The sequence below is a fragment of the Geotrypetes seraphini genome, chromosome 9 (genome assembly GCF_902459505.1).
Source record: "Geotrypetes seraphini chromosome 9, aGeoSer1.1, whole genome shotgun sequence".
NCBI lineage: Eukaryota > Metazoa > Chordata > Amphibia > Gymnophiona > Dermophiidae > Geotrypetes > Geotrypetes seraphini.
In genome coordinates this window covers 189,102,965-189,115,728 of record NC_047092.1, presented here as the reverse complement: position 1 = coordinate 189,115,728, position 12,764 = coordinate 189,102,965, and the positions used below count along the sequence as shown (strand labels likewise).

The 12,764-nt window shown below is 42.8% G+C and overlaps 2 protein-coding genes across 4 annotated transcripts in view; one reads left to right on the top strand and one right to left on the bottom strand.

Moving 5' to 3' along the window:
- PSMD2 (proteasome 26S subunit, non-ATPase 2) overlaps window positions 1-1,269 on the bottom strand; it is a 77,064-nt gene extending 75,795 nt beyond the window's left edge. Inside the window, exons 1-3 of the mRNA XM_033959602.1 lie at window positions 1,128-1,269; window positions 773-829; window positions 517-681 (exon numbers count right to left, since the gene is read on the bottom strand). Coding sequence (XP_033815493.1) covers window positions 517-681; window positions 773-829; window positions 1,128-1,229 — 324 coding nt within the window. The 5' untranslated portion in view covers window positions 1,230-1,269. The remainder of the gene's footprint in view (window positions 1-516; window positions 682-772; window positions 830-1,127) is intronic.
- Window positions 1,191-12,764, top strand: part of LOC117367208 (endothelin-converting enzyme 2-like) — an 86,022-nt gene continuing 74,448 nt past the window's right edge. For 2 of the 3 annotated variants that reach the window (XM_033959605.1, XM_033959603.1), the window contains exon 1: window positions 7,458-7,676. Coding sequence is in view for 2 of the 3 variants with exons in the window: in XM_033959603.1 (XP_033815494.1) it covers window positions 7,632-7,676 (45 nt within the window). In the remaining variant the exon portion in view is untranslated. Of the gene's footprint in view, window positions 1,345-7,457; window positions 7,677-12,764 lie in introns of those variants that run through there. The other variant, XM_033959604.1, reaches the window with a different exon arrangement.

Sequence of the window (12,764 nt, the reverse complement as noted above, 5' to 3'; positions counted from 1 at the left end):
CTGCCATATCCAAGAGATCTTAAATTACATTTAACTTCTTGCCGTTTCAAATCTAATAGCACGGATTGTAGTTATTCCACTGGCCCAGAAGTTTTACACTTTAAGTTTCTACCTGACATACTGATGAGCTGACTTGTCCAAAGTCACTAGGAGGTGAAATGTAGTCCTATCCTTTCATTTTTCTCTTTCAGCCTGTTGCTCTATCACTAATCTAACCCTCCCCCCTCCCAACAAGCTCTTGATGCACTCTAGCAAGCACCATGTAAGGCAAGTCAAGCCCAGGAAATTTAATACTCCAGGATGTTTATGCAGAGAGTAGTAAATCCCTCATAGTCTGCACTCCATCTGGTAAAGCCTTACCTGCATCTAACTAAACAAAAGCCATATGGCAAGCAAGGTCCATGACTAACACTGAAATGTTGCTCAGAAACAGTAAATGGCATGTTGACCTTGTTACAAAAGCAGAAAGAGCTTCTAATCTCAACTCCTCTAGCATGGCTGGATAAAAGAGCCAACCTTGTTCTCTCCAGAAGCCATGCTTTCATAAATCTCTTTCAGCTTGCCATAGTGAGGTCGCAGAAATTTCAGAGGCTTGGGAACAGAAGTCATTGAAGTGGTGGAGGAGCGAATCTGCCTGCGTAGCTCCTCCAGTGCAGGTTGATACAGAGATGTGTCTTTTTCCTAGAAGAGAACAAAACCAGCCTTTTTAAGCTCATCAATATATTTCCAAATAATGGAGCTGTTTCTAGATTGAGCCAGTGGACACACTCACCCCCAACCTCTCCACCAGCATCTCCAGCTCATCCTGCAACTGTTTGTCTTCTTCAGACTGAAAAAGAGCGAGAAACTCATAGAATAAACTCAATCTGTCTAAGAAGTCTCTTTTTGGTCAGAAGCATCATAGCGCTATTGACAGCGCGGCTTTGTAAATCTCTGCCTTACCCCACCCCCCACTTTCACGAACCCGGGGTTACTTTTCTCAGAGGGGAGGGACCTAGAGCGTCATCAGTGACGACATGACGCTGCGCCGCGTGCCGAAACCGGCCTCGGAGGCCGCGCGGGCCTCCCCATGACTCAGCAGAGGGGAACTGAGAGGGCCGCGCTCCGTAAAGGCATCCAGCTCTCACCAGCTCCTGCTCCTCCTTGCGCTCCTTGCTAGTAGGCCCCGGCGGCTTCTCCTCCCTCGACAGCGGCACCGACTGCGCCTTCCCCCGGCTGCTCTCCTCCATAGCTGCTTAGCGCCCTCCCGCTGCGCATGCGCAACACCCTGGGCGCGCCAGCTACGAGGCGGAGCTTCTGGCAGCGGGGCCAATGAGGCGACTCGTCCGAGCGCGTCATCCCACGGTCAGTACGTCTGGGAGCGTCACAAGGCGTGCACCAGGACGTCAGGGGCGTGGCGTGAGAGCGCCCGTAGCAGGGGCGGGGCTACCCTATGTTGCTCCGCCTGCTTCACATGTTTTATTGCACTAGCAATTGATTTTTTTAAACTAACTTTTCGACCAGAGAAGTCAAAAACGAATTAAGTCGCCCAGTAACTACTACTACTATTAATTATTTCTATAGTGCTAGTACCAGACGCACAAAGAGTAACAAAACTGTCCCTGCTCCAAAGAGCTTACAATCTAAACAGGCAAGACAGAGACACAGTCAAGGGGCTGGGTTGGAGGGTTAAGGATTGAAAGCTATATCAAAAAGGTGGGTTTTCAACAAGGGACGGACAAACTTGGGTAATTTAGTCCAGACAACTAGATGAAAGGAACGAAGTCTGGAATTGGCAGTGGAGGAGAAGGGTTCTGCTAAGAGTGACTTATCTGAGGAACAGAGTTCTCTGGGAGGTTTATAAGGAGAGAGATATTGAGGGGCAGCAGAATGAACACACTTGTAGGTAACTTGTCTTCCCTTAACTTTATCCATGACATAAGACCATAAGAATAGCCTTACTGGGTTAGACCAGTGGTTCATGAAGCACTAGTCTCTGGCTCTGACAGACCTCGAAGAGATTTTAGCGCTGACAGATCCTAACACTTTTCCCTCCCTATGCAGAGACGGATCCGTCAGCGCTAAAATCTCATCAAGGTCTGTCGGCGACAGAAACTACAAGCGGCACGGACACCGGACCGACACGGACCTCAGATTTTTAAGGCTGTACGGGTTTAGATCCGCCAGGTCCGTCAGGTCCGCGTTTTACCCCTTCCCGGACTTTTCCTCCAGAAACTTGTCCAAACCTTTCTTAAAACCAGCTACGATATCTGTTCTTACCACATCCTCTGGCAACGCGCTCCAGAGCTTAACTATTTTCTGAGTGGAAAAAAAATTCCTCCTATTGGTTTTAAAAGTATTTCCCTGTAACTTAACCGTGTGTCCCCTAGTCTTTGTAATTTTTGACTGAGTGAAAAATTGATCCACTTGTACCCATTCTACTCCACTCAGGATTTTGTAGACTTCAATCATATCTCCCCTCAACCATCTCTTTTCCAAGCTGAAGAGCCCTAACCATTTTAGTCTTTCCTCATACGAGAGGAGTTACATCCCCTTTACCATCTTGGTCGCTCTTCTTTGAACTTTATCTAGCGACACTATATCTTTCTTGAGATAAGGAGACTAGAATTGAACACAATACTCCAGATGAGGTCGCACCATGGAGCAATACAGGGGCATTATAACATTCTTAGTCTTGTTAACCATCCCTTTTTTAATAATTCCCAGCATCCTGTTTGCTTTTTTGGCTGCCGCCGCACATTGGGCGGAAGATTTCATCGTATTGTCTACAATGATACCCAAATCCTTTTCTCCCAAGGTGGACCCTAGCATCCAGTAACTGATTCAGGTTATTCTTCCCAATGTGTGCATCACTTTTCATTTGTCCACATAAAATTTTTTCTGCCATTTGGACGCCCAGTCTTCCAATTTCCTGAGATCCGCCTGCAATTTTTCATAACCCTCATGCGTTTCAACAACTTTGAACAGTTTAGTGTCATCTGCAAATTTAATCACCTCACTCGTTGTTCCAATATTTAGATCATTTATAAATAAGTTAAATAGCACCGGTCCCACTACAGACCCCTGCGACACTCCACTGTTTACTCTCCTCCATTGAGAAAAATGACCATTTAACCCTACCCTCTGTTTTCTATCTTATAACCAATTCCTAATCCACAACTGAACTTTGCCACCTATCCCATGACTTTAATTTTCTCAGGAGCCTCTCATGAAGAACTTTGTCAAAAACCTTTTGGAAATCTAGATTCACTATCAACCTTTATCCACATGTTTATTCACACCTTCAAAGAAGTCAAGCAAATTGGTGAGGCAAGATCTCCCTCGGCTGAACCCATGCTGACTCCGTCTCATTAAATCATGTTTGTCTATGTGTTCCACAATTTTATTTTTTATAATTGTTTCTACCATTTTGCCCGGCACTGAAGTAAGGCTTACTGGTCTGTAATTTTCCGGATCTCCCCAGGAGCCCTTTTTAAAAATTGGCATAACATTGGCCACCTTCCAATCTTCAGGTACTACAGACGATTTTAGCGACAGGTTGCAGATCACTAACAGCAGGTCAGCAATTTCAGGGCTGCATGGTCTATGACAAGACTTTGCTTCTTAGCTGAGTAGAAACATTTAATCACACGCAACCCTTTCCCTCCACCAATATAAAGAACTATCAACCCTCTACAAAAACACAATACAAACCGCAAAAAAGGAATACTACTCAAAATACATAACAACAGCCCACAATACCTCAGCATTATATGCTATAGTTTGATCTCTTTCCCCCTACTCAAAAACAAAAAAACCTTCATCCTCACTCAACCATCTGCACCTGATTTGGAAAAAAAAAAAAAAAAGATATTCGATCAAATTTCGACAACATCTCGTTCTCAAACTCCCCAGATCCTTTGAAGCAGGATCACCATCTCCTTTTTAGTACACTTTCAACATTCAAACCTCAAACCTCCTTCAGCCGAACTGCTGAAAACCATCCAATCTATGAATACCTCTAATAATCCATTAGAGAATATTCCACCTTCAATGATAAAAATAAATTATTTTCATCATTTGGTCCATTCCTGCTAGAAATGATCACCCAAAGTCTCTCAACCAATGTTGTCCCGAAATCATGGAAATCAGTCCTAGTTTTCCCTAAACTAAAAAAACAAAACCTGAATGAAACTCAAAGTTCTAATTATCGACCTATTGCCAATCTACCCTTCACTGCCAAACTCACCAAAAAAATTGTCTTTCACCAACACTCTGAATTTTTTGAGCAAACGAACGCCCTTCATCCAAACCAAACTGGGTTTTGTATAAATTACTCGACTGAACTGTCTTTACTCGACCTCACCACCACCATTTACTATTTTCATGACCAAAGAAAATCAGTTCTTTTGATATCCCTTGATCTATCGGCTGCCTTTGACACGATTAGAACATAAGAATTGCCATCTCCGGATCAGACCCTGGGTCCATCAAGTCCGGTGATCCGCACATGCAGAGGCCCCTCCAGGTGTGCCCTGGCATGGATCAAGTCCCCATGTCACTGTATGCTTCCCAATGGAGATGCACCTAATATACCCTTACCCGTGTCACTCTATGCTACTCCTAAGGAGATGTGCATCAAGTTTACCCTTAAATCCTAGAACAGTGGATTCTGCAATTACTTCCTCCGGGAGAGCATTCCAGGTGTCCGCCACTCGCTGTGTGAAACAGAACTTCCTGATATTCATCCTGGACCTGTCCCCCCTCAGCTTCAGACTGTGTCCTCTTGTCCTTGTCACACTGGACATTGTAAATAGCTGCTTTCCCTGCTCTATTATGTCGAATCCTTTCAGTATTTTGAAAGTCTCGATCATATCCCCCCGCAGTCTCCTCTTCTCGAGAGAGAACAATCCCAGTCTCCTAAGTCGTTCCTCGTAGCTCAGGTTCTCCATACCATTCACTAGCTTCGTTGCTCGTCTCTGCACCCTCTCTAGCAGTTTTATATCCTTTAGGTATGGGGACCAATGCTGGACGCAGTATTCCAGGTGTGGTCTGACCATGGCTCTGTAGAGCGGTACTATAACTTTCTCTGATCTACTCGTGATACCCTTCTTTATCACGCCTAGCATTCTATTTGCTTTCTTCGCTGCTGCCACACATTGTGCCGATGGCTTCAGGGTCCTATCTATCAGTACACCCAGGTCCCTTTCCTGTTTGGTCTTTTCTAGAGTTACACCTGACATACTATACTTGTGATCTTTATTTTTTCTGCCCAGATGCATCACGATCTACTCCTCAACCGTCTGGAAAACAGTGGAATAACTGACTCCGCTCTTCTCTGGTTTTCCTCTTACTTCGCCGATCGGAATTTCCAAGTTCACTCCAAAGGAACTTCTTCCTCCCCAATCTTTCAAATCTATGGTGTCCCACAAGGCTCTATTCTTTCCCCCTACTATTCAATATCTTCTTAGCCCCTCTCTTGCCTAGCTCAATCTATTGCATTCACACCGTTCGCCTACACTGATGATATCCAACTTTTTCACCCCATCAATCCAGCTAACAACAACGACATCCAAGAAATCAATCTCAACTGGACAAAATCAGCCTATGGCTTTGAACCAATAGACTTTCATTGAACATAGCAAAATCGCAAGGGATTCTATTCCCACTTAAAAACAATGACTCCTTAATTGGACAAATATGTATCGACTCTGCTCCCCTCCAAATCGAACCCAAACAAAAACTTCTAGGAATCATCCTTGATAAAGATCTCACCTACCATGACCAAATTAGCTCATTCACCAAAAACTGCTTCTACAAACTCTGTTTAATTCGCTCAACTTCTGTTCTAGAACCTACCACTATCCAAACTTTAATCCATTCACTGATCATCTCTCACATAGACTACTGCAACTCACTATACCACAGAATAACCCAAAAGGAAACCCATCGACTGCAACTAATTCAAAATACTGCGATCAAACTCATCTATAAAGCCAAAAATTAGGACCACGTTACCCCGCTTCTTTGAGATTCACATTGGCTACCAGTTTCTCACAGAACAACTTATAAAATTCTCCTACTTGTCTTCAAAATTAAGACCTCCCACCTACCTGCCTTCTCATTCCACACACCCCTTCTAGGGCCCTTAGATCCACCAATCAGAACTTACTGACAGTCCCCTCAATCAAGGACCTATATTATACTAGAAACACCATTGTTTCCACAATTGCACCTTCCCTTTGGAATGCAATGTCACCACACCTCCACAGTGAAAATTCTTTAAGTAAGTTTAAAACTAACCTTAAAACATTTCTATTCAAAGATGCATACCAAAATTGCAGTTAAGAACCTGATTAAGGGAAAATAGAAACTAATAAATAGAGAACCGCTTTTAGGAAACGACATCCCCTTTTTCCTATTGTTTTATCCTCACCCTCTTCTCTTTTACTTTTATTTTCTCAATGTAATTAAATTTTCCCTCCTCCCCCTGCGCCTCCCATATCCAACCCGTCTTAATCTTGTCCTTGTCCTGGCCTCAATCTCCCCTATTTTTTATTTCTATTTATTTTTTTAAGCAATTTTTAATTTTTAATATTGTAAACTGACCAGATACCTGTGATGGTCAGTATATCAAGCTATAAATAAACTTGAAACTTGAAACCTGTGCTTGTTTTCTTCTTGCAAATCAGCTTCAGAATTCAGAGGCTGTGGGGTCTGCAGGATCCTTGGTTTACCTCTGTAGCAGGTAAACAGGTTCTCTTGCAAACCTTCGTTGGTGGGGGCCAAACTGCTGGAATTTTCTGCATTTGATCTAGCTTTTGTCCTTAGGCTAAGGGTATCTCCAGCAGAGAGGATGGGGCACAGGCTACATCCCTGCGTTTTCTCTCAGTTTGCAGTGATTTAAGTTTGCCAGAGTGGAGAGTAAGCATTTGTAAATTTAATCTGACATACAAGCATTCTTCTAGAGGGGTGTTCTCTTACATGTAAAGTAAAGATCTGCCCTAGGAGGAATCCAGTGATCTGACTTCTGTGCAGGGAAAGATTTTAGTATTTATTATTGAGGACACAACTGAGCTACATTAATGTTCCTGCTGACACAGGTCCCTCATTAAGTATTTATGCCAGATTTGTTCCTATGTTTATAGACTGGATTATGTTTCTTGGAAATGGTCTCAGCAAAGGTTAAATCATTTTTTTCCCAGTGCTGCCTAGACTGAGCATTTAATTTAATATCTTGTCTCGTCCATGTCTTAGGAAATGGCCAGAAAATAAAATCAGATTAAAATTTTTTACTAATGCATTGCTGTATTTGACCTCTCTCTCTCTCTCTCCCTCCCTTCCTCTTCTAGCCAGGCTGCCAGAAAACTGTCTTTCTGCCTTCATAGATACAATAGATTTTTTTGTCATAGTAACCATCCCAGCTTCAGCTGGAGACTCATCCCCTCCTTCCTTCCTTCCTCCCTCCCTCCCTCCCTCTCTCTGGCAAGGCCTGTCTGCGATGGCGTAGTCACCCCGAGACCTGGAGAAGCAGAGAGAGCTGCCTGTAGCCCATTGCTCAGCTGTGTGTGTCTGGCTGAATATGATGGAAGACAGAGCTGCTGCTGGTTTGGGCTGGGGGAGCTAGACCTCCAGCACCGGGATTTTTTTCCATGCTTTCCAGGATGAGTGTAGCTCTCCGGGAACTCAGCAATGCTGTAAGTAAGCTGGAGGATCTGGGTTTGGGAGGGGAGGTGACCATGTGGGTTAGGGGGATTCGTAGCATTGCAGCTTATCTAGTGGCCTGATCCTGCATCCTCTCCATCCTTATTTTGTAGCTGAACTTGTGCAATGTCATGATTTTGCATTTTCCTTCGATGTCAATGTAAATTTCAGGCTCTTTTCCATTACCGCACTCATCTCTTTCCTTATAGTTTCTGTTTTTTTAATTTCCCTCCCTTATTTTTTCTTCTTGTCTGGGTAATGGATGGGGGTGAAGGGCAGCTTGTATTTGCACCCAAACGTGGATAGCATTATACAGTTGGTGTAAAACTTTTCCTATATTAAGGAAGAGGCTAGCATGAGAAATGTGGAACTGCGTGGTGAAAATCATAGGTGCTGTTGCAGGTGAATTTCTGGTGATTTCTTAGATTGGCGGCTGGACCTGTTTCAGTGAGAGAAGGAGAACTAGGAGGTGGACTCCCACCTCGTCCCTTCTTGCCACTCCTCTGTATCTCCATTGCTTTTTTCTGTCCGTTTCTCATGGTGCTTCTTTGTGGCAGAAGATATGAAAGTTGGTGATAGTGCGGAATTCCTGTGTGTGTGGGACATTCACAGCAACACACTCTGCATCTGGTGCTTATCACATTTCTAGCTCACATCATTCCATTGCTAGCTCATTTATATATATATTTATTTATTTAGATTTCTAACCCGTCCTCCCGTGAGCTCAGAACGGGTTACAAAAGCACGTTCACAGTATATTACAGTAGACACATACAGTTGGTTATGATAGACATTCATGGTACATTACATAGGACAGTCATGGTAGCGTAGGACAGCCCATGTTCATAGGAGTCCCAGGAGGTGTTTCTTGCTGATTGTATAGCAGTGTGCATTGGAGAAAGAGAGTAGAGGGGAACTGCTTGCTGGGAGCAGTTCAGTTGAAAAGGAAGGTTTTACTGCTCTTTGGAAGCTCATCAATGAGTTCAGAGATCTAATCTTGCTCATGACAAGATACACACACCCCGATGATTTAACGATCAAAAGACTTCTTCTATTAGCTTGTATTGTTTTTAACATGTTATGTGGTTAGTTAGCAAACAGGTTCCATGGAGAAATGGATTAACACAGGTTTGTAAATGAGGCGACAGGGGTGGTGGAGTGACTTTCCCAGTTCTTGGTCACTGTTTAATCCCTAGTCTCGACTGATATCGCTTTCATTAACGGTACAGGTCCAGTTTTAATTTTCTGTGCCTCTGTTATCAGTTGTGCTTATTTTGTATAGTTTTAGTTTGTAATGCATTTTATGATATCATTTCATAAGTTTTGTTGTTACCCATGATTGGTGGGAAAGAAATGCTTTTAAATAAAACAATACTGTATGTACAACATTTCTTAAGGGGTCAGTATTGAAAAGCACTTACCAGTACTTGGTTGCTGGTGGCACCTACTACATAAACGTCTGTGTTAAATCTGAGGGAGTTGGGCAGGTAATAAACATAAGAACATAACATTTGCCGCTGCTAGGTCAGACCAATGGTCCATCTGTGCCCAGCAGTCCGCTCACGCGGCGGCCCTTAGGTCAAAGACCGGTGCTGTAACTGAAACTAGCCTTACCTGCGTACGCTCTGGTTCAGCAGGAACTTGTCTAACTTTATCTTGAATTCCTGGAGGGTGTTTTCCCCTATAACAGCCTCTGGAAGAGCGTTCCAGTTTTCCACCACTCTGGGTGAAGAAGAACTTCCTTACGTTTGTACGGAATCTATCCCCTTTTAACTTTAATAATAATAACTTTATTTTTCTATACCGCCACAATCATGCGACTTCTAGGCGGTTTACAGTGAAGAGGGCTGGACAACCAGTGAATTCCAGAATACAAATGGCGAAGATGTCAACTGAACAGTCAGTGAATACAGAATACAATTAGTGAGAATACACAATATCAACATGTTGTTAATAGTTTTAAAAGGGGTATCTGACTAGGAGATAAATCTATCGAACAGAGCTCGTTCTCTCTACCTTAGAGAGGGTGAACAACCTGTCTTTATCTACTAAGTTTATTCCCTTCATTATCTTGAATGTTTCGATCATATCCCCTCTCAGTCTCCTCTTTTCAAGGGAGAAGAGGCCCAGTTTCTCTAATCTCTCGCTGTACGGCAACTCCTCCAGCCCCTTAACTATTTTAGTTGCTCTTCTCTGGACCCTTTCAAGTACTATGTCCTTCTTTGTGTACGGTGACCAGTCTGGACGCAGTATTCCAGGTGAGGGCATACCATGGCCCAGTACAGCGGCATGATAACCTTCTACGATCTGTTCGTGATCCCCTTCTTTATCATTCCTAGCATTCTGTTTGCCCTTATCGCTGCCACCGCATATTGTACTTTAGGAAAGTAATAAAAACATACCGCTTTCCTCCTTCTCTCCTTCCCTCTTCCGCTTCTTCAGCCATGTTCGGCGGAAGGTGTTGTAAATCCAATACATTGTTTGTAAATCGGCATGTCAATGCGGATCCTAATGTAATTGTTGTGAACCGCCTAGAACTCGATGGGCATGGCGGTATATAAGAATAAAATTATTATTATTATAACTCCTCTGCCCTTGACTGATGGATTACAAAGAAATGTAAATTGGTACTAGATCCCAGAATGTATCATGTTAGAAAAAAACTGGTTTTGAAACATCTTCCACTGTATCTATGGCAAACTTAACCTGCAACTGTACATTATGTATATTGGTATTAGATCCCTAATGTGTGTCTAGTTAGGATAGAAAACTTGCATTGAAAAACTTACACAGTTTAGGATTAAATAAATAAATGTTAGCGGTCTCCGTGGTATGGGGAATAATGAAATAAGGTCAGATGGGATTAAGATACGAGTTGGAATTTTTTAGAAAGTTAAGAAGAAATGAGACATTATATGGTCCATCCATGCTTAATGTGTCTTGTCTTTATTATTTCTGGACCATAGACCTTAGAGTCCACCTGCTACTGGAGTTGCTGTCAAAGCTCACTCCATCCTATCCAAATTATCTCATCATTTTCAGGATTCAGATCATGAAAGCCTGACCAACACTGTCCTCATGTTCCAAACTGTTGGGACTCCAGTCAAAGCCCTCCCCAGCCCAGTCTAAACCATGCAAATCTGCCCAGTACCGGCCTTAGTTCTTCAATTTATACCATTCATTTTCTAATTTGCGATACTCTGTTTCACACTTTTCTGAATTCCATCACCGTTTTCCTCTCCACCACCTCCACCACCTCAGGAGGACATTCCAGGCATCCACCACCCACTCCGTGAAAAAGAATTCTTTAATAATAAAAAAAATAGCTTTACCATATGGCTGCACCATTTTTAGTATTTATGATTCATGGTTATGCTTCTTATTTGATATAATGACTTTGTTCCATGGCTGTATGGAATTATTTGTTTATTAGCTCCAATGAATCTTTATTTTTGTTATGATATTCTTATTATAGTTATATGGTACATTTCCATGTAAAAAAATTACTTGTTAATTCCTATTCATCCTTACCAATATTATGCCGGTCTTATGGCTATGTGATATGTTTTTAATGCAAGTTTTATACTCTTTTAATTTGACAAATTTTACTAACATTGCCAGTTATATTGTTATCTGCTCTAATTTTCATTGACTCCTGATGCAGGTGATAGACCCGAAACATGGCTCGTGTCAAATCTACATCTACTCATTTGACTAGGACTGACAAAGGATATTTTGATATCAGCATCACCTGATTTGTTTTGTTTGCTCATTCCCATTATTTTTTGTTCATGCTGTTGTGATTTTGGTTTTTTCCTTTAGTCTGGTTAAGCAAGGTAATTCAGAAAGAAGGCTGCGGAGAAAAGGTGAAGAGAAGGAGTCCAGAGGCAGAGACTGGACAAGAGGCTGAAAGAGCTGGAGGTGGAGGCTCAGGCACATGCTTCAGTTTGTCAAAAGTCCAGCTGTGAGGCTCTGGTTTTTCTCATTTCTTTTTAGTATTGATAAGGTTATTTCCTCATGGTTGAAGAGCACTCATCTTGTTCTTAGTCCTTCAAAAACTGTAACCTGTTGGAAAAGTGGTTGGTCTCTACAAACTACATTTATGCTTGATTTCTGTGGCTCTCCAATCACTCCTGATGAACATTTTAGGTGCTTAGACATTTTTCTTGATCATAAGAACATAAGAACATAAGCAATGCCTCTGCTGGGTCAGACCCGAGGTCCATCGCGCCCAGCAGTCCGCTCACGCGGCGGCCCAACAGGTCCAGGACCTGTGCAGCAATCCTCTATCTATACCCCTCTATCCCCTTTTTCAACAGAAAATTGTCCAATCCTTTCTTAAACCCCATTACCGTACTCTGCCCTATTACGTCCTCTGGAAGCGCATTCCAGGTATCCACCACCCGTTGAGTAAAGAAAAACTTCCTAGCATTTGTTTTGAATCTATCCCCTACCAATTTTTCCGAATGCCCTCTTGTTCTTTTTTGTCTTGAAATTTTGAAGAATCTTTCTCTCTCTACTTTCTCTATGCCCTTCATGATCTTGTAGGTTTCTATCATGTCTCCTCTGAGTCTCCGCTTTTCCAAGGAGAAGAGCTCTAGCCTCTCCAGTCTTTCAGTGTATGAAAGGTTTTCCATGCCCTTAATCATTCGTGTCGCTCTCCTCTGGACCCTCTCAAGTATTGCCATATCCTTCTTGAGGTACGGTGACCAATACTGAACACAGTACTCCAGGTGCGGGCGCACCATCGCCCGATACAACGGCAGGATGACTTCTTTTGTTCTGGTCATAATACCATTTTTAATAATACCCAACATTCTGTTTGCCTTCTTCGCGGCTGCTGCGCATTGCGCCGTTGACTTCATTGTTGTATCCACCAGTACACCCAAATCTCTTTCAAGGTTACTTCCCTCTAATACTAATCCCCCCATTTGGTAGCTGAACATCGGGTTTTTTCTCCCTATATGCATGATCGAATTTCCTTTGATCATCAGGTCAGTATATTAGTGAAAACATGCCTTGTGGCCTTTCTGGTGCCAAGCTCTCTCTGGTTAAGCGCCCTCAGACAGTTCATAATCCTG